The sequence below is a fragment of the Vanessa atalanta genome, chromosome 29 (assembly GCF_905147765.1).
Source record: "Vanessa atalanta chromosome 29, ilVanAtal1.2, whole genome shotgun sequence".
NCBI classification, from domain to species: Eukaryota; Metazoa; Arthropoda; class Insecta; order Lepidoptera; family Nymphalidae; genus Vanessa; species Vanessa atalanta.
Genome location: NC_061899.1, coordinates 1,803,392 through 1,827,050, shown reverse-complemented (window position 1 = coordinate 1,827,050; position 23,659 = coordinate 1,803,392). Strand labels below are relative to the sequence as shown.

Sequence of the window (23,659 nt, the reverse complement as noted above, 5' to 3'; positions counted from 1 at the left end):
ATAGAGGTAGGGGACGGCCAAAGAAACGATGGATGGATTGTGTGAAAGACGATATGGTTAGAAAGAATGTTACTTGTGAGATGACGTCCGACAGAGAAGTATGGAAGAAGAAGACATGCTGCGCCGACCCCAAGTAAAATAGCGATAAGGGCTGGAGGATGGATGATTGAAAAGGAGAGAGATGTAAGTGTTTCAGATTTGGATTGTTGAATTGAATTGAATGCTGCATACCAGCCAAGAGTATTCTGCCAATGAGCTCGTTCCGGCCAATATTGTCGAAGTCCATTACTTGGACGTCCAGGGAGCACTCTCTGATCTTCTCCCAGGGCACGTTGAAGGAGAACGAATCATTGAAGACGGGATTCAGTGTGCATTTGAAGACGGCTGTCTTGCGTTTTTCGATACGTTTGTCACCGAACTGCAGCCAAACTTTAACATAGGGATCTGAAAATAACACAAAAGTTACAATTTAGTACTTGTTAATGGTCGAGTCTGATATTAAATCTGATATGATATCGATTTGGAATATTCCATACTTTTTTTTTGTTTTGTTTTGTTGTTATGGGTCCCCACTGCCCAGTGAAAAACTTAACCATTCCTTACATCGCCAATACGGAGATTGAGATGTTATGTTCCTTGTGCCTTTATTTACAGTGACTCAGTGGCTCTCCCGTTGACACAACAACACTAGGTATTGGAGCTTGGCTTCCACCACCCGCATGCCATTATGGGTACCTACTCAGACGGGCTTGCGCAAAACTCTGACATCAAGTCAAGTTAAATAGCAAATTTATTGGTCCAAAAAAAACTATATAAGGACATGTTACATTAAAAATAAGCCCACCGGAAGTGCATGAATTTATGTTTACCCTTGTTTGAACCCAGTCTTCGCCTTTGAATCATCTTTTGCACGACTCGTGATGCGAACTGTCAGAAAGTTCTTCACGATCGTTTTTTTTTGTCTCTATTCGGCAAATACTTTTATTATTGAGCTATTGCTCGCTCAAAGAATTTCCATAGATTGCATACCGTTGTAACGATACTTTAATGGTAATAATTTTAGTATATTTTAAATATTTTCAATAAAAAAAAGAACTTAGAAAAAATCACAATTTTTTCTACTGAATTTATTTTTAATACATAATTGTCCCCTTTGCGAATGGCTTTATTATTCAGTGTCATTTTATAATTAAAAAAAAACCAAAGTCATCTATTGTATCATTCAATTCAATAACGGCATAAGTGCACTTTTAGATATTCTAAATCGTAGAGTTTCTGTTTACCCTGTAATCAACACAAGCTGTAAAATTGTCCGTCGGTGTCATTAATCTCAATCTATCTTCCGCAATAGAATATCTATTTATAAAATCAAACTGAGAACAAAATCTTGTCTTCCGACTATTTTTACCCCCCGGGTCATTAATTTGACAAACGCCTAGGCGAAATGATCGAGTTTCAAAATGATTCGCGTAATTGGCCGTTTCAGATAGTCCTGATTTATGAGTCTTAGTCGACAATTTGCGGATTAACGGAGCGACTGAAAATTTGAGAAGATTTATAATAATCACCGCGAAGAAAACTTTGTTTTATTACAAAGTTGAAAGAACATAATTTTGTTAAGCGCTTATATTTGTATCGCTAAGCGACTTCTGCAGTACCGATTCTGGTACGTTTAAAAATTTTATTATTTTGTTGCCATTATATTATAGCAGGCGACTGTATTTTGCTTTCACGTGTCATTGCTATTTTATATAAACAGGCGTTACGTTTTTTTAAAATCATTTAATTATTTGAAATATTGATATTTAACGTAACCATGTTTTGTTATGATAAATAAATTATATTAGGAAATTATAATACTAAAAGTTCTAAGTTTTAACTATCAGCAGTTCCTATAACTGCAAATTTTTTTAATAGATATATTGAATCAAGAGGAAGTTATATAAGGTATATAATACATGCACAATATAGTAGACAAACACTGATAATTTCAGAGGTTTCTAAAGTGATGTCGTAAATAAACACATTTTTTGCGCTTACATTGCAAACGCTGGCTGAACTCTACGAGATAGATCAAAATAATGTACTACAGTATTGTAAACTTTAAAAAGGTCTATCTCTTGGGGATAGCCCACAACAATCATTTTTTATCCTTTACTTTTTACAAGAAATAATGGCTTATTTTCGATGCGATTTTAAGGAATACAGCATGAATCCTTATCCAATTAAGTACCTTAAATACATTGTGAATTTAATTTAGATTAATATCACCCTCTACAGCATGTAATTTAAATGAATATTTTCGAAGATATTACAGATTTAAAACGCAGGGACATAGTGGTTTGTTTTGTCTAATGACAGAAAATCTGTGAATGGTATAAGACATTATGTAGATTATTTAGTATCAGCATTGCACCCGTGCGAAGCCGGGGCGGGTCGCTAGTAATAGATATTATAAGTACCTATGAACAAAAACAAGAGTAAATAAAAGTAACTGCAAATGTCCCACTGATGGGATAATGCTTCGTTTTTTCTTGACCATAAGGTTTGGAGCATATTCCATTACACAGTTTCAGTTCGGTTACACAGATACACATGGCGTTTTTGATAAGCAGATTTACTCCGGATGTTTTTCTTTATCACTGAGCACCCGATAAATTATAAAATTTGAACTAGAAATCTTCTGTTAAGACTTGCAACCCAAATTTAGACCTTAAGATGCCTAATTTACTATAACTCACCTGATTTTCCATTAATATCTTTAGCCTTTAAGTTTCTAGCTTTGAGTAGTGTCAGTGTTAGTACGCTGTTACTCGGATGATAGCAGAGTGACGTCAGCAGTTCGCCACACTTGTCCTTAGCTGGTGGTTTTAGAGCCTTCCAAAAGGATGGCTTCTCGCTTAAGTCCACCTGAAAACGTATTAATTAGTTGATTTAACATTTGTGAAGTGCTATTTTAATACAATGATCTGTATTATGATATTTCTGATAGCCTATTCCAATGGAAGTAGGAAAAAAGATGAACAAATCTAAGATTTATGTATTTCATGCGATATACAACTCAGCTATATTGTGCACCACTAAGAGTTTTTTTTTTAAATATTGGACATAACATACATGACTCTGATCCCGATGTAAGCAGCTAAAGCACTTGTGTTATGGAAAATCAGAAGTAACGACGGTACCACATACACCCAGAACCAAGACTGCATAGAAAACTCATGAACTTTTTCTTTCTACATCGACTCGACCGGGAATCGAACCCGGGACCTCGGAGTGGCGTACTCATGAAAACCGGTATACACACTACTCGACCTCGACTGGACGACGGAGGTCGTCTGTATATAATATTACACTTAACTACTTATTTAAACTTTAATTTTACTTCCAATATTCCGATAACAGTTTAGTCGACGTTCAGAACTCCTTTGTTTCGCAAATCCATAGTGAATATCATAGATTAATCAAGCTCTCGACCAATGATATGGCGTCAATTTCTTATCAAATGTATTTAGCTTTTCTCCTATTATGGTTGGAAAAGAGTATAGATTGGTTGACGGGTTTAACAAATAGGTTACATTTGTGTCTCCAGCCTACTTCTCTCAGAAAGAGACCATGCCATCCAGCATCTCTCGCAGCCGATCCATGATATGGACTATACGTAACATTAAACAATTGCGTTGATGCACTTTTTCTTACAAATATTCATTTACCTGGCATAATGGAAGGAACACCTCGCCGATGGAGTCATCTCTCGAGAAACGATCGTAGTCGAAGACGTGGAGGTGTAGCACCTGTGAATAATATTAGTATATCGTAATGATTGGAAATATCCAAATTAGTTCGATACAGACTGCGTCGATAGTCGGAAAAATTGCAGCGAAATTATGTTACAGTATTATTATTAATGTTTTATATATATTTTATATACATATATATATATGTTTATTACTTTTCAAATGGGCCACCTGATGGTAAATGGTCACGACCGTCCGTAGACAATGGCGCAATGAGAAATATTAACCATTCCTTACATCACCAATGCGCCACTAACGTTGGTAATTAAAAATTCCCTTGTGCCTATAGTTACACTGGCTAACTCATCTTCAAACTGGATTACAAAAATACTAAGTATTGCTGGTTCATATAGTATATGGTACATATGTGAATAGATAGTATCTTAATTGCAGTCAAATGTTGTGTTAATTAGACCCGAGATAGCTCAGTGGTCAGAACGCGTGCATCTTAACCGATGATTTCGGGTTTAAGCCCAGGCAGGCACCACTGAATTTTCACGTGCTTAATTTGTGTTTATAATTCATCTCATGCTCGGCGGTGAAGGAAAACATCGCAAAGAAACATGCACGTGTCTAATTTCAACGAAATTCTGCCACATGTGTATTCCACCAACCCGCATTGGATCAGCGTTGTGGAATACGCTCCAAAGCTTCTCTTCAAAGGAAGAGTAGGCCTTAGCCCAGCAGTGGGACATTTACAGGCTGTTAATGTTGTGATAATTAAAATGCAATTTAGTTCACTATCATTATCATCCGTTCCAACATTTCATTTATTTGGGGTTCATGACATTCTGTGGAAAAGGATACGCGTAGCGCAAGGGTATATAAATGGCTAGGATTTTGCTGGTGGGTCGATCCTCGCCATCATATTGATTATTAAGTCGCTAGACAAATACAGTATTTGTCGTAATTATTGGTACAGAAACTCACTTGAAAAAGTGGTGAGATTTACGAAAAGTCTAAAACAAATACGATATATACCAATATTTACAAACCTGAACCAAATTTCAGGGAATTTCGGTATTTTATAGTACTTCCCCCCCCCCCTCATCCCCTTTGCGAGGGTGAAATGTTTTAATAAAGAAAATCATATGATATCAATATAATTAATACTCTATAGCTCTCAGGAATAATGTAGCTTTCTACCGGATCATTAGTTCCTGAGGTTACTCCCACATACAAACAAACTTTCATTCTTTATAATCTAAACTAATACTATAACTGCAAAAGTAACTGTAACTGTCTGTCTGTATGTCTGTCTGTCTGTTGCTACTCACAGCCAAACCCCAAACCCTAAACCGAATTTGATGAAATTTAATAAAAAGCAAGCTTGAATTCCAAGTGCTACTTTTTATCCCTAATGCCTGACTAACAACGCCTAAAACACGAGCGAACTCGAAGACAACTGGTACTATAGATATCATATTAAACAAAACCTACCCGACTCTGCAGCTTCTGTATCGGGAACCCTTCGAAGTAGAAGGTTTCGTTCCATCTCGGGTTCAAGGTTCGACGCTTAATCTTCGTCTCCAAGCGGTGTTTCTTATCCGGCAGCAATGTTACCCTCACGTAAGGATCGGATGTCCCGCTTAGATCCTTAGCCGGGAGTTCCTTGCCCTGGTTGAATAATGTTCACAAACTTTAAATACACGGTATGACATTAAGTTGAAAATGATATACTTTATTTAAACTGGCTCTGGTAATCGCTTTTGTTAGTTCTTGAAATAGTCACTTAAAGCCTCTATTGGAAACAGAGTACCAGAGACAGCTTCCAGGATGAGCTACGCTAAAGCTAAGGATGGCTATCCCATGTGACGTCACTCTAATAAAGTGTATAGTTCTTTTATTTATTGTATATCTTGGCGAACAGCCAAATGGACCACCTGATAGTGATCACCACCGCCCATAAACATAGGCCTTGTAAGAAACTTTAACTATTTCCCACAATGGGCCACCACACTTGGGACCTAAGATAAATAGTAAATATTGGACAACATCACATACATTACTCTGATGCCAATGTAAGTAGCTAAAGCACTCGTGTTATGGAAATCGGAAGTAACGCCAGACCCAAGACGACATAGAAAACTAATGAACTTTTTCTACATCGACTCGGCCGAGATTCGAACCCGGGACATCGGAGTGGCGTACCCATGAAAACCGGTTTACACACTACTCGACCACGGAGGTCGTCTTGATGATGTCTCTTGTGTAGTTACACTGGCTCACTTATCATTCAAATCAAATCAAAACAAGTTTATTCAAGTAAACTTCACAACGAAGCGTTTTTGAATCGTCAATATTAAAATACTACCATCGTTTCGGAAAGCAGCCTCCAGCGAGAAGAAACGGCAAGAAACTCGCATAGTTGCTCTTTTCAAATAAACAGATTTACAATGCTATTTTTTTACAATAATTAGTGTCTTGTGATGGAAACCGAGCCTAAATCCAGGCGTTTTTTTCTAAAAAGTACTCTATTAATGAATAATAAATTCAAACCGTGATTTAATACTAAGTATCTACCCAGAAGTGCTCGCACAAAAGCTCTACCCACAAATCAAGTAATATTCGGTTTTGACTACATACGAGTAAAACAAATGTTTCGGAATATGGCTTCTACGAATCTGACAAGTAGCTTAGATTTTACTGTTAACGAATTAGAATAAATTCAATTATATGCAGTGCGATTCTGTAAGAAATCACTTCGCATCTCACTCGTGAAATGTTGACAACCGACGTATAGTGATACGCCATTTTGATACATATGTCCTTTTCAATTTTATTATTATTATAATCACATTTTGACATTTCAAGCTCGTGGTCAGCGGTGAGTTTCGAGTTTCTTGTTAAAGAATAGACTAACAGCTAATAAAATAAAATACTAAAAAAAAATATTACTTGATTAATACCTAATTAATAAAAATATACAGATAATATTTATTAAAATAATTTTAATTTAATATCATGCAAAATAAATTTCTCTAGTCCATGAGAAAATTGTACTACAAACTCATTTTATCTTAAAACTTTCAGTAAGCCGGCGATTGTGACAACTTCTGAGAAATTGTATTTAAAATAACAGATTAATAAACTTTAAGATTCAGTTATTCTAAAACTGTACCAATTCTAAGTTAACAGGGTAAATAATCGAACGAACTTCAATTTAATTTAAATGACATTTCATCAAATAACAACGAGATTAAACTTGTCCAAATGTTCATTCATTGCCGATCTAAATATCAATCTGATATCAATAGTACTATTCTATGAGAATTTATTTCGAATCTCAAACGTGAAATGTCTTAAATCGACTTAAGTTATACGCAATTTTGATGCCTATGATATAAATTTTACAGTTAATTTCAGTCAATGTTGCTTAACGATTTCTGAAATTGTATAATCGTGTTCGGCGGTGAATTTCGAGTTTTTCTCAACACGTGATATTGACAGCGTTATTATCATATCAGACGAGTTCTTTGTTAAGATTGGAAGGAAACGCCTATTCAGTTGAAATGAAATAAATTGACGTTCGTTTCGTTATTTGATCAAATGTTTATTATATATGTGTTGGAACGATCTTGTTTATGCTTATATCATATTGTGGACAAAGATTGGTTCAAAAAAGCTAAATTGATTTGTTAACTATTGTAATTTCAGTAGTTCGGGATGGCAAAATAAAATTATGTTGTACCATGATGTTTCAATCTCTCTATATTTTTACAATGCCCCAATCATCCAATTGTTTTCTTTATGACAGCTCAATCACTTTTAAAATAAGAAATAGTGTTACATGCCAGTATTAAATGTTATAAAATAATACCAACTAAAGTTGTACAAATTATTGATCAATTAATTACAATAATCATTGTAATAATATGTAATAATAATAATGTGACATTATTAATTATGATATCCTATGACGGAGCACCGTATTGGAGGCTAGGGCTAGTCTCGTAACACTATTAAAAAGAAAGAAAGAATTACCTTGAAATCCAATTTCATTTGATAAATCCACGAATTGCTGTAATAAACACACGCATAAACTATACTTACTTGTATAATCCTAAGGATCAAGGTAGTGTTTTGGAAGTCGTATTCCAGCGAGAAATGGATCTGGCCAACGTTCTCTGACGGCTCCGAGTTGTCGATGTACATGTCCACCAATGAGATGGACCGGTTCTGAAGGAACGCCATCTGTGAGTCCAGATTGGTATACACTATATACGGCGCTTTGAATAGCGCCTGATGTATTCGTGATAGCAAATTCTTTTAAACCACTAATTGCAGATTTATCATAACAGGCGGATAGTTTTTATTGATAATGAAAGTTATTTTATATGTTAAATTAATTAGTTGTCTTTTTGTATGCATGCGTAAACTACCGGCTGTAAAAAAAAATCTAACAATTTTTTTCATTATAAGGATACAACGTGCAACAATTATTAGAATTTTATAAAATTGTTTTTAAGGTTAAGTCTTTTATTAATAAGCGATGGAAATATTAAAAAAAAAAAAAAAGAATCTTGATAATAATTGTTGCACAATATCATTAATTAATATTGCTTTACGAATTGCAATACGAATACATCTAATATTACTAACCTAATCATAATAAAACTATTTGAAACTATATGCTAAAATATTTCATATATTTAATAGTGAAATTTTTATTTATGTACATAATAATTAGAAAGAGTAACTAAATTATTAATAATTTTTTTTTGTCATAAAAATATTAACAATTTAGACATTAAAGTAACTTACCTAAGTACACATATTGTGGGCAAAAGGTTATTTATTTGTATGTATTTATTATTTAAAATCTATTTCCTCATGCAAAGTATCGTATTATTATCGTGTTATATTTACGTTTAAAATAAACAAAACAATTGTATGAGAATTTAAATCACTGGTCCTAATCTCGTGATCAGAGTAAAATACCAAATCAGAATTTTAATTGGTCGCTTGCAAGTGATGACGTAACACACGACCAATGAGCTTCGAGTATTTTGACAGATTAGTTAATCTCACTTTTACAAGCGTTTCCGAAACTGAAAAGTGAATCTGATCTGGTAGAGGTTGTGAGAATTGTATTTCTTTTTAAAGATAACTCTATAATGACTTTGACGTAACTATATAGATGACGTAACTAGGTAGATTTTTTATAATACTTCTATAAACTAGACTACATATCTAAGCCACCCCGGCTTAGATGGTATGCTAAATAAATTATTTAAAATGCTTTTTATTAATTTAAAAAAAAAAAAACCATACGCGTCCATAATAGAAACTCTTTTTTTAAGTCGGTTTGTAACACTCGATTACTATTTAACGAATCGTTATTGTATATAAGTCGATCGTTTTTTGGTTACGAGTTTTTCTATATTTTGACACATGTATGACTTCGAAGGGTATTTTAAATTGCATGACGGCTCGTAAGCAAAACGAATCGTTTTCTGAATATAGTAACCGAGTATGATAATGCGTATTAATGAAGTTATTAAATAGGTTTCAAATTTTTAATTAAATACATTTGTCTGAACTCAAATAGTCAAGTTTGAGTTTCGAAGTTCGTATTGAGTTAGTTTTAACTTTCGAATTGAGTAAACTGCACTTTTTATTTGTAAGTTTAGTAACTTATTAATGTCCTTGATAAAAACTCTTTGTCTATGTAACAATGTAAAGTACAGGAAAAAATACATATTTTTTTATATTTTTTTTTTTACCAAAATTAAAATCCCAATTGCGATGTTTAAACAACTCTAACATACTATATAGTACGTATAAAAGTATATATCTTGTATTTTACTGTATCTTCATAATGTTTGTTACAAGAATTTAATATGTTTCGCAATAAATTATTGAAACAGCGAACATTAAATAATTGTTCAATTTATTTGGAAAGTAATAATAGGATACTCCACGGTTGGCCGAGGGTCTTCCAGCCCTGAATTAGGGCTTTAATCAGCGATTAAATGGCGGTCAATTGACCGTAAATTAAACCCCATGTTAAATTTTCTCTGTTCAAAATTTATCCATAGTCCATGATAATTTCGGATATCATTATTTTTTTAATTTAAGTATAAATCATACAAGTTGTTTGAGTAAAAATTATATTTACGTACATTGGTTACCAATATTGGTGCCAATTGTCCAATGTCATATGTTTTTTAGAATAATTGCTTGTTATGTGTTTCTTATATACTTTAGTATTTAACGTCATTTAAATATCTCTTATTGAGATTGTTAATGTACTATATTAATTCTATGTATAAATACAATCTAAGTAATGGTTAACGCAATTAAAAATGTATGTATCAACCAATGTTGGCATTGTTGGTCAAACGTGACAGTGCTCAGTGCAAGTTCTGTGCTAATGTGCCAAATCAAATATTTATAAGTGTTTTGTTATTTTTAAGTGCGTGTTTTTTAATCATTTGAGTTTATCAAATGTGATACTACAGCTTGTGTTTTTAATATATATATAATGATATGTTATTCTATATATCTAATATATGTTTTAATTTTTTTAAATTTTTATCTTATGTAAATTAATTTACGTTAAGATAAAAATTATATACTTGAAAATTAAATTAATTAATTATATAACTAATCTTCTATTGTGTACATTACAAACTAGAATGTTATATAATATTCGTTTATTGTGACAAATCTATATAAGTGAGTATCCAGTTTTGAGTGGTTTTAATATTGTTTTTATCTAAAGCGTTCGATTTCAGCATTATTTATAATCATCAAAATATAAATTTAAAGCAAGCTCTATTCTAAATGAAATTAAAAGCGATTCAATTCATATAAAGTTCGTAATAAATTGCATTTTAAAATTAATCATAAGAAGCTCCACACTATAAATATATATATATATATATATATGTTTGTCATTTCTATATCTTTCGTATACAACCTCTTCTACCTACCATTTTTGAAGGAGATAGCATGGAAAAAGAACCAAAAAGTTAGATATATTAGAAGAGAAAAAGGGAAAGATAACACTATCACTGACTTTTCACTTGCTTCTCATCACTTAACGCTACGATAGAACACGATGGACTAAGGTTTAGGAGGTACGATCTGAATGCGTGTATATTTATTATAAATATTTGCATATATCTTAACGTCATGTTTGTAACGCGTGATTTCGTAATTTAAATCCTGTAATGATTTCTTTAAATAAAAGCGTATCTGCGTTTCGAGTGAGATTTAATACGTAAATAAGGTTTAAAATATGTTCTCGATTTATTGTTAAACGTAAATTGTTATTAATAATCGTATTTACGTTACTGCATAGTATGTACCGTTAGTTTGTAATAAATCTAGACAGATTGTAATCTATAAGATGATGAAAATGTGAACACGTTTAAATCAACAATGGTTCATGTGTCAGAATTTCATCCGACACGTGTCGGTTGTTTAACCATAACACACATTATAAGTTAATCAAAATTTAGTATCTAATGTCCGGATTTGAACCCACAATCTTCGGTTACGATTCGCATGTTCAAACCTCTGGGCCATCGGTTTTCGACAAATAATGTATGTATATTTTATTGTGTGTGTAGATTACATACTGTGGTGTGGTCTTATTCGGAAAAATATTAATAAAACTTACTCATTCTCAAATTACCTTTAAAACCAAAACCCTAAAACTCGAACCAAGTACGGCATTAAAACTATTTCATTTGAAAGAGCACAGCTGTATAACTCTTTGCCTCTAAGTGTTGTAAATTCAAAATCTCTAAATATATTTAAAAAAACGATTAAGAACCCATATATTAGAGGATTTCACTGATATTGTAATATCACTACTGTTTATTATTTGTAATATCTTAATTGTGGTTATAATTTTAAAATTTCCTTTGTAAGCGAACTTTGTTCTTTTTTGGTGTTATTGTCATTGTAGTATAAAACGATCGTTGAACTCCTTCGAATATATTTAAAAGCTGCATTTTAAATCATTTTAATCTTCTGTGGTTTTTTTGTCATGAATGTATTGTAACAGCAGACGTGTTATTTTTACGTATTCCGACTATATTATGACTAGCTGAACTTCCCGACTTTGTACAAAATAAAATTCGCACAAAACAACTCTCAATCTTAAAGTTGAAATTTACTAAAACCATTTTCTAGTTCTTCTACGTTCTGAATGAAGGAACGATGCTAAATTTCAAGTCAATCGGATCTAATGTTTCCAAATGGATTTACGGGTCGCGTGGTAAGTGGTCACCACCACTAACTGACATTGGTGCTGTAAAAAATATTAACCATTCCTTACATCGACTTGTCCCTGGTGTAGTTACAATAGCTCATTCAGAACAATACTAATTGTTGTTTGACGGTAGAATATCTGATGGGTGGGTGTTACGTAACCAGCCATATATGCACAAAGCCCTGCCACCAAGTAATACTTCGGTTATAAACCAATATACACAAAACACAAACCAGAATAAGCAGCGCGTTGTGTGGTAATTTGCTTTTTTTTAATTGATATATTTTATCTATATTAATATTATAAATACTAAAGTTAGTGCTGTCAGTCTGTTGCTCTTTCAAGGCAAAAATCATCGAACTGATTTGGTGAAAAAATGTTATGAAGAAAACTTGAACTGCAAGGAAGGATAAGCTACTTTTTATACCTTACATTTTACGACTAATCCCTAAAACGTGAGCAAAGCCTTCAGTAACAACTAGTGTTCTATATGTAGTCTTTAGTCATCATCGTCATTCTCCTGCCCTTATCCCAATTTTATTCGGGGTCGGCCTGAGCATGACCCCGGCAGCAAGTTTTCTCCTTCCATACTTCTCTGTTTGATGTCATCTCACAAGGAACACTCATTCCAGCCATATCGTCTTTCACACAATCCATCCATCGTTTCTTTAATTGAGCCCCCCCCCCCTTCCCTATATCCATCCACGTCCATTCTTATATAGCATAGTATAGTAAGTATAGTCTTTAGTATAGCATAGAAACATAAAAATAAAAAAAAAACCTTCCTAAAAGACAGATAACCTACTTTTGGTGGTTTCTTTATTGTAAAAAAATCATCGGGTTTCAGAGAAAACTTAATTAATTCATCCATTATGCAATCGCACGTCGAATGAAAGTGGTTTGTTTAAGATATGCAAGAAGAAAAACGAACGCATTCGTACATACATATCATCGTTTTATCCGTTATTTTTTGAAGAACATCTGCTTCTTCAAAAAATAATTTGCAATCGTTTTATCCGTTATTTTTTGAAGAACCAGATGTTCTTCAAAAAATACCGGATAAAACGATTGCAGCAAAACTTTAATATATGCTGAAAATAGCTTTCCATTGAGATATTATCAGAAGTTCCTTACATCAGAAATAATGGTATTAAATAACCATTAATTACAATTTTATGTTAGCACTGAAACGTAAACCAGCGTAAGCGGTATTTCGTGAGTCAGTTCCTTTAAAACTTTACGACATAGTCATAATTTTTTATTCAACGTTAAATAGATTAAAACAAACAATGTAATTGTATTTATTTATAAAATTAGAGTTATTTAAAAACACAAAAAAATAGTTCTGGATCTTCTAAATTTGATGTTTAAAAACGCGGATCTATATTGCGGATTTCGGCAACGGCTGTTAATCTCAAGCGACTAAGCAACTGCACAGGACAAATTATAGTGCAGCTATATGGGCAGGCACAAGTGCACTTTATATTCCTCCTCTTATAATCCGAAGGAATCCTATACGACTGAAAAGTTCAAAGTATATATTTCCAAAAAGGTAAAACGCTTACTCAAATTTTTGGTGGTACCAGATAGTTTTCTAATTTTTGTCATGATAAAAAAAAGCGCGGTTCGTAATGACAACAGAGTAATACCAAACAGTTAATTCAAAGTCCAACTTTCAACTAGAACTAAATATTTCTGATTTGTTTAAATTTGATATTTTATCAGAAAACCAAAAACAGCTTAAGTCGTAAATATGCTGAAACGTACTCATGTTTTGTAACTAAACCATGATAGTTTAAATTTATGAGTCTGATACAGCTGGCGATAATTATTTTCCATGAAATTAATATTCCTTAAACTAAAGAACGTTTACAAGACAATGGTAGATTTCAAGTAAAACTAACTTTCAACATTTAACAGATTGCATTTTGGGGAGTCTTCAGAATGCTACAAGTTTGCAAGTAAAGAAACGATTTTCTCGAATATTCCAACTTCATTGCGAGCGTAATGGCTAGGAAAAGTATATAACGGACAAAGTGCATTAATGTCATCCATAGAAGATATTATTATTATAATTTTGCAAAAATCTTACAATGATATTTAATGTCTTACTTTTGAATTAAAACATCACTGTGTGTGTCGGGCGAAATTTTGCCAAATGTCAGTCCATAAATCCACTATGGGGTATCGTGTCAGAACATCCGACACTTGTTTTGAGGGGAGCAGGCCTTTGTCTACTGAAAATATTAAATGGGTGTTACTTAAACGTGGTGACAGTTTTGTCCATTCTTAAAATAGACTTACTTGAATGTGTATCAGATTTGTCATTTGTTTGTACACATTACCGTCTTTACCATACTTTACCATACCACACGGGGCACGTGCCCATGGCCCCCATCCTATGAGGGCCCCGAAAAACCGACAATTTGTTTATGCTCACGTTGACATACATTATATTTTCTAGTGACGATCTTACTAGTGACGATAGTCAATATTAAAAGTAGAACGCTATAGACGTGCTCTTCATTATAGAAATAGCTATATTATAGCCATAAGATTGTACAACTAATCAGATGCCTACGAATTTACGAAAATTACCGTTTATTTAAAATTATTCTTAAGGCCGGGCTATAAGTTAATTATTTGTACTTGGTAGTAAATATTTACCAAAAGGCCCCAAAATCATGGGTGCCCAAGGGCCCCAGCATAGCTTGAGACGGCTTTGTTTGTATATGAATTTTTCGATATTATAAATGTCACCAGAAATGGAATTTCAAACGTGGCTGATGGCTGATACAACTTTTTAATCGTTCAACGACTGAATAATTAAAGATTAGTTAGCTACGTCATGACTGAGCTTTGCCGTCTTCAACGATGACATGAAAATCATATCTAATGGGCGTAATGAAACGTAATGTTAGATAAATGAGCTATGTTTGTTATAATTAAAGAAAACGTAATGGCCCTGTGGTTAGATGTCAAACACGGGCATACAACATTCACATGCTTAATTTGTATAAATAAACTCACGTTAGGTTTTGAAGGTAAATATTATGAGGAAATCTGAATATGTCGGACGATAATCTGCCACGTGTATCCACGAACGCGCATTGGAGTAGGAGTACGGTGGTGAAGAATTTTAAACCTTCTTCTCAAAATGGAAAGGAAGCCCAACAGTGAGACATTTTAAGACTGTTACTATTTACTTTACAATATAATGATTAGATACAATTATTTCTTTTATAGACCTTCAAGTGAGGGCCGGAGAGAAAAATGCCTCTGAACGAAGAAAACATATCGTCAGCGTTAATTAATGCCTGGGGGTTTTCTTTATTGTTATATTCCATAACGTAAACGAATTTTAAATTATTGATGTCAAGGTGCTATATTTTCTACACACATTAAATTACTCTTTGAACAGAGGAAATTTTCCGGAAAATGTTAGAATGTGGTGGTAATAATGATGATGTCCTGATGATGGCTGCTGGATTCTAGTCATATCTTAGCATGATCACCAGCCTTAGCATGACCGCCAGCAGAATTGACTACTCATATCTATCACTGTTGTACAATCTCAAACGAAATGGCACAGCAGTCATTGTAAATAGTGTTTTCTTTTTATTTATATTTATTGAACTAGCACTATGGTAAGAAAATGGTTAGTGACAAAATGGACATATAGTCTGAATTAATTGTTTATTATTATTGTTATTTTCGTATGATATAATATACTCCACAAGTGAGAACGCAAAAATAAGTGCTTTTTCTGTTTCCTGAATTTCATAATACGGGGTAATTAAACGTTGTAATGGACATGTAATTTTGGAAGTTTGTATTGCCAGCTTCTAAACTTTGGGGTGCTACCAGAAATTTTCTAAGAGCCAAACCGAATGGAAAACGTTTTGAATTTAACACATTGCGCGCGTTAGTGCAAATATGAAACTTAATTCCTATGCATTACGACTCCTATACTTGCCGTACCTGTAGAGCCAGCTCTGCGTTACGCCTTGTATTTTGCCGTACCAGCACTTGACTTCGAAGGCTTATAAAAACATGAAAACCCATAAATTCTAAAAAAAAAATCGGTTTTGTGCGTTACGGCATTATATGCCGTACTTCTTTTCTGCAAAATTAAAACCTACTTGATGAAAGCATGTCGGGAATATACCTATCTCTTTTGTATGTGCACAGGACCCTATAAAATTAATCACCGCACCGCGCGCAAAACAAGGACAACTGATTGCCGCGTAGTTCGATAGTCAAATACGGCAAAATAGTGCTCGTAACGCGCGGAATGTGTTAAGAGAAATAATCTTATATTTGCATGTATGTTTGTGTCTACTTGTATATGTGACCAGATACTTCCAAAAGCCACCAAATTCTTTTATTTTACCTGTCATGGATCAAATCAACAAGTTTGAAGAACAAGAATAGAATGTTATGGGATACCCGGTTTGAATGATGTTTCTTTTGCTATATATTTTGTATTAAATAAACAGATACAATAAAATAAATCAACAACAACCACTTAAATAATCATACATTAAGCTGTATATAATAGAAAGAGACAGGGAGAGAGGAGTAAGAAAGATCACCAGGGGGGGGGGGGCTTAATGCTTTTCTTTTACGGGACGATTTCTGCCAGTTCACTCCACTGTAAGCCGCATAAAAGAATTTTGATCCAAAAATTCTTCGCCTTATCTTAACTTCCAAAAACAGAAAAAAAATCTAATAAGTATAATTTTTAATAATCTTAATTATTTCAAAACCGTAATTAATCTTAGAATACTCAATTCTCCTTAACATTTAGATAGATCTAATACCTTTAAGCACGACGTATCTGGGCCATTTCATTTCACAAGTCAAAGAGAAACAATGTTTAACCCAGTTGAACACTTCATTTAGGTTGATATAAATTGTAGTTGTTGTCACTTATCGTTTGAACTAAGTTGGGAATAATTTGTTCTAGAAAAATACTTAGTATCAGAGGTGTTTTTGTTCGTGTTAATCTACTAAACAGATTGATATTTTACTTTCATTTGATTAAGGATTCGATTTTCTGGATTTATAGACGGACTATTATATATAACGGGACGCGGTTACTTTGATTGTTGATTTGGATAATTAATGAATCGAGTAGTTGGCAATAATGTTTGATGGCTGATTTACTTTTAAGAGCGGGTCACCCCGAATGGAGTTGTAAGTGTCATGGCAACGCGAGTCGTTATGTTTTGACGATTTGAATGCGATGGTTGCTTGCAAACCCATTTGCTCTTAATCGAAATTAATCATTGTAATCCTTTGATATTTTTGTGGTGTATGATTATTGAATCAATTAATACAGTGATTAGACGATATTAAATACGTTTTATTTTGTGAATATCTTCATTGCACGCCCCCATAGTCTTCCAAATGTCGGATCAATCCCCGAACACAACTGTTCGGCATCCTCCTCCGACATATAATTAAAAATAAAATTGTCTATTGAAAAATTTCGAAATATCTCCAGAAATCTTCGTTAAGATCTATATTACTTGGTGACAGGGTTTTGTGCAAGCACCTACTCATCACATATTTTGCAAACCGGAAGATTTAGTATTTGTGTGTTTCATCTGCCGTTAAACTACAAGACTTAGTGTTGTTTTGTTCCGGTTTGAAGATAATAAGAAATAAGGTACATAACATCCAATTTTTGCGCCACATTGGCGACGACGAAAGGTACTCAGTATGTACCTCCAACAATCTTGCCCACCGCCTTTTACTAATTCTTGATTACATATTGTATCAAAACTAATGACAAGTCCAAATTATCGATGTGTTCGTGTTAACTTCCTTTCCTTTTCTAACTGATGCTATTCATCAAGTATTTGAGAGTGACAGAAAACATCTTGATAAGTCCATAGCACGCGTGAGTAATCCACCTTAATCTTCACCTTCTTAAAAGAGTTAATTAAGCTTCTTTATAAAAAAAAGGTTACAATTCGCTAAACCCAGGTGACACATACGAACGAATACAGGGAACTTCTCACCAATCACTCGACGTCAGAACTTATCTTCACATAGGTTAAAGCAAAGTCGCTTCCGCGTGCTATCATTTTTGAAGTCATTAGTGTTTTATAAACTTTAGCACACAGACAGACCAGTTCCTTAATGGTGTTTTTGATTCTTACAATAGAAAATCTTTCAACGTTTTCAAAATTTACTTTTTTATTTTTTTATGACAGAGGTGGCAAACGAGCACGAGGCTCACCTGATGGAAAGTGAATACCACCGCCCATGGACATCATGGCAACACCGGGGGGCTTGCAGGTGCGTTGCCAGCCTTTCAGGAAAGAGTACGTTCTTTTCTTGAAGGTTCCCAAGTCGTATCGGTTCGGAAAAACCGCCGGCGAAAGCTGGTTCCACAGAGTTGTTTACGATAAAGTGCTCCTCTAGCGAGAAAATACGGCAACAAATTCAAAGTTGCTCTTTTCAAATGAACAGATTTTCAATGTTGTAATTTAAAATTATTGTTCAATCAGTCCTGTGATGACTAAAAAGTATTATTTTCATGAATAATAAGATTTATTAATTAATTAAGTTTTAATAAACTTTTTAAATTTGATAAATATCAAATTTATTATATTTTCCGGTATTTTATTATTATTTATTATACCTTATGTCACAAAAGAATTACCAATCATATATAGTCGGATAATATGTTTTTTTTTGTTGGCGGACGAGCATATGGGCCACCTGATGTTAAGTGGTCACCACCGCCCATAGACAAAGGCGCTGTTAGAAATATTAACCATTCCTTACATCGCCAATGCGCCACCACCTTTGGGAACTAAGATGTTATGTCCCTTGTGCCTGTGATTACACTGGCTCACTCACCCTTCTAACCGGAACACAACAATACAGTGTACTGTTATTTGGCGGTAGAATATCTGATGAGTGGGTGGTACCTACCCAGAAGGGCTTGTACAAAGCCCTACCACCAAGTAAACCTTTTCTATTTAAAAGTCATCGACATTGTATAAAGTTGCAGAAGTAGTCTATTATTCTTAGAAATATCCCCTCTATTTAAGCTTTAAACTTTAAGCCTTAAGCTCAATTAGGGAAGAAAACTGCAATTAATAAACCCTTGTAAACTAATATTTCTTTACAAACAAAAACACTTCGATATTTTTCTTGAGAAATTATATAATACAAAGTTCCCATAACAATCTCATTATAATATTATTGTTTTAATAAATAATAATTAATTATCTTTTAATTTAAATGCGAAATAACTTTGTATGCCAGTCTGTCTGATACGTTTACAAGGATAAACCAGTGAACCGAATGATAATGAAGCAAGTTTGAACCCTAGAGGACAAAGGCTTTTTACACCTGACGATTATCACCTAAAACGTCAGCAAAGCCGGGAGCGAAAATTAGTTATAAACTAGCTGTGCCAGAGACTTCGTGCGCGTTTGAATCTAACAAAAAAAGTTATTATTGTAGCCTAGAAGTTATTTCTTATTACATCAGCTATCTGCCAGTGAAAGTCCCTACAAAATCGGTCCAGCCATTCCAGAGATTAGCCAGAACAAACAGACAGACAGACAAAAGATAAAAAAAAAATGTTATTTTGGTATATTAACCGTATAAATACATATGCATTAAGTAAAAAGCGGTTATTTTAATATTAAAAACAGACAGTCCAATTTTATTATATGTATAGACTAACGACCCATATTATGTATATTTCTCTACTATATTGTTGGTGTTTTATACATATAAACGTTCCTCTAGAATCAATCAATTTATTAAAAAAAACCGCATCAAAATCCGTTGTGTAATTTTATAGATCTAAGCATACAGACAGCGGTAAGCGATTTTGTTTTATACTATGTAAAGATGCAAATAAGATATAATCGTGCATCTTAACCGATGATTTCAGGTTAAAATCCAGGCAAACATTAAATAAAATTAGGTGGCTAATTTTCGTGTGCTTAATTTGTGTCTATAATTCATGTCGTGCTCGGCAGCGAAGGAAAACATCGTGAGGAAACCTGCATGTGTCTAATTTCATTGAAATTATGCCGCATGTGTATTCCACCAACCAGCATTGGAGCATCGTGGTGGAATATGCTCCATACCCTCTCCTCAAAGGGAAAGTAGGCCTTAGCCCAGGAGTAGGTAATTTACAGGCTGTTAATGTATGCAATGTAATCCAATCACTCAAATTAATTAACGACTCCTTCTTTCAGCTAATTAAAATAAAGGTTTATCTCCTAAGAAACTATTTAACACAGTTTTTCCAATGAATAAAACAGGACTCGTAAAGGGTACCTATTACTAGTGATTCGAACGTTATTGACGCCTTCTGAATTAAACATTACGGGTCTGAACTAAAAATCAATCGACGTAGGATGATTTCGAAGAAGGAGGAATTTATTTGTTGCCAAAAAAATAAACCCTCTCGAAGATTTATTCGACTTCAATAAGAACGGGCAAATTCTTCAATGGTATTTACCGTATGTATGGTATTTACCGCCAAACAGCAGCACTCAGTATTGTTGTGTTCCGGTTTGAAGGGTAAAAGCCAGCGCCAGCCAGCCAAGCCAAGCCAGCACAAGGGACATAGCATCTGAGTTCCCGAGGTTGGTGGCGCATTGGTGATGTAAGGAATGGTTAATGTTTCTAACAGTGCCATTGTCTATGGGCGACACTTCTTGCAATTTACCTTACCTTCCTGAAGTCACCTTCTGTCTCATACGGTACAGCATGAAATACTATTTGTAGCGTTTATTGTGATTCAACAAACGTGTCACGTTGAAAACGCACTAGTTTTGATTTTCCGCAACGGATAGAGCTCATTAATTTATATAGAACTAGGTGTCATGTTGAGTTGGTTGGTTCAGGATTTAGGCTTGTAAAAGTAGCTTATGTCCTTCCGTGGAGTCCAAACTTGCTTTATAGTAAATTTTATCAAATAAGGTTAATCGTTTTGGCCATAGAAAAGGAACAGACAGACAGAAATATTGTTTAGATTTTTTGTATTGATGTACCAACGTATTTAGAAAGTGTCCCGATTTGTCTACAAATTCTCTTGATTTTTCAGAAAAGCAAATCTACAGTACATATATGTATAACACTTATAAACTTACTGTCTAGCCGTTTGTTATATATTTTTTTTATATACCTTACGACCAAAGGTCTGATCAGACAAGTCTTAACTCGTCTTTAGGGTCTAGACTATGTTTTTTTTTTATGGCATTTGTTGGCGGGCGAGCATATGGGCCACCTGATGGTAAGTGGTCACCACCGCCCATAGACAAAGGCGCTGTAAGAAATATTAACCATTCCTTACATCACCTATGCGCCACCAACCTTGGGAACTAAGATGTTATGTCCCTTGTGCCTGTGATTATACTGGCTCACTCACCCTTCTAACCGGAACACAACAATACAGTGTACTGTTATTTGGCGGTAGAATATCTGATGAGTGGGTGGTACCTACCCAGACGGGCTTGCACAAAGCCCTACCACCAAGAAATGAAAATATAAGTACACGTTCTAAGCGTGATACCCTCAAAATACTTTATCGCTAACAGTCAACAAATGTAATTTTAACCCCTTGGGTTGAATTTTTAATTCATTCAAATACATATATACAATTTTTTTAATTCCATTAAATTAATATCTACCTTTATCGAAGTCGGTTAAAAAGGGGACAAAATTTGCTATTAAGATAACGAGATCCTAATTAGGCGATTGTGTAATGTTTCGTTATTTCTCTGAATAACGTAATTATTGCCGTCTAGACTTTAGATAATTAGATCTCAATCGTACGACCGTACACTTATCGAGGTACACATTAATTATATCCGCGCGTGGGATCGAAATTTGTCCAATTTATTTCGGTCGAATATTAAAACATATATGTTTTGCGTACTTCATAGCATAGTCAAAAGTAACATACAAGTTATTCGTAGGTGGACTGACGAATGAGTTACCTGATGCTAATAGTCACTGTCAGTTAGATATGTGCCAAAACTCCATGGAAAGGAGTTAGATGGGGAACAGACTACCCGACATGATGAGAACTGAGGCCATAATAAAACAAACGAAAACAAAAGACGTTAGTTTAAGATCAGGCTACGACCGGCTAAGATCAATTAACATTATAATTCGAATTTTACAATTTTTTATTTATCTAAAAAAAAAATCCTCATCCAAATCAAATCAGTTTTTTTATGCATCTGATAAAGAATCCTCAAATAAATAAAAAATGACAAAAACTGTAGAATCGACACCCCTAATGCGAGTTACGTCATCTATCCATTTAGCCGTAATGAATGGATGGTTAGGCGAAAGTGTGAGCGAGACAAGTATAAAAAACTGTATGCACGAAAGAGAAAAAAGATCTTTATTCCATGAACGACTTCTGCGTTAACGTTTTAATTGAATATATCATTCACTTAACTTAACATTCATCGTTAAGGAACGTGATTATATTTGTGACGAGACATAAACTTGAAATGAGATGAAAGGCCATTCAAATAGTATTAAAGCCACCTCATTAGTCTAGACCGTCGCTTAAATAGTTTTAGCACATTTGCTCTTGGGTGGAAACAAGATCGGGATAAAGAAAGTCAAAAGGAATCTCAAAAAAAAACTTTTTATGGTATAGATTGGAGGAGTATATGGGACACCTGATGGAAAGTGGTCACCACCGCCCATAGACGCTGTAAGAAATATGAAGCATTCCAGACATGGCTAATACGCCACCGACCTTGGGAACTAAAATGTTATGTCCCTTTTGCCTGTAGTTACACTGGCTCACTTACCCTTCAATTCACTTAACCTACCCAAACGGGCTTACACAAAGCCCTACCACGAAGATAACCAGAACATTTTTTTAAATTATTTTCACTTATAATTATTTATTTAAGCTATAACCTACTTCAATAAAATCAAAATCAAAATATTTTTTACTCAAGTAGGCTTATTGATTCACTTTTGAGTCATACTTTTACAGTGTTGAATTAAATGTTAAGCATATACAACTCACACTTTCGGAAGTATACCGATTTCGTCAAAAACACCCCGAAACGATTGTGATAACGACTTTTTTTATGAACGATGACAAACTTATATCATATAAACTTTTACTCATAACAATCAATAAAGCAATGCTATCCTGTTCTTTCAAATGGTAATTTAAATATGACAGAAAGAGAGAAAAACGTTATGGCTATTTGTAGTTTTAGAACCAGGGAGTCCATTCGGAATATTTGGAAAATACTAAAACTTACAATATCGATGGCTTTGAAAGAGACTTTGTTTCTCTTTATGCCATAAAAATATACTACACAAGTGACCAGTACGGCACTGGGACATCTGCAACACATAACGGCTTGCAGGCTTTGCTGACCTTCCATAAATGAGCTTGCTCTTTTCGACTTAATAAAGTAAGTACATCTATTCTGAAGTAAGATATCTGATTCTATAACAAGTCTCCATACCTAAATCATAGATAAAAGCCCATCTAGGTACATATGTACCATCGGGCGAAATCTCTCCCTGCGGGCAGTCGTGTCGGCGATACTACGCAGGGAATCGGCGTGGGAGGCCGTAGACTCCTTCTGAGAGACCGTCATGG

At 34.0% G+C, this 23,659-nt stretch overlaps 1 protein-coding gene across 3 annotated transcripts in view; it reads right to left on the bottom strand.

Moving 5' to 3' along the window:
- Positions 1-23,659, bottom strand: part of LOC125075001 (synaptotagmin-7) — a 322,472-nt gene that overhangs the window by 2,327 nt on the left and 296,486 nt on the right. Inside the window, exons 5-10 of one of the 3 annotated variants that reach the window (XM_047686531.1) lie at positions 10,723-10,731; positions 7,851-7,991; positions 5,238-5,414; positions 3,714-3,794; positions 2,742-2,910; positions 232-444 (exon numbers count right to left, since the gene is read on the bottom strand). In XM_047686531.1, coding sequence (XP_047542487.1) covers positions 232-444; positions 2,742-2,910; positions 3,714-3,794; positions 5,238-5,414; positions 7,851-7,991; positions 10,723-10,731 — 790 coding nt within the window. The other 2 variants (XM_047686532.1, XM_047686533.1) reach the window with 2 other exon arrangements.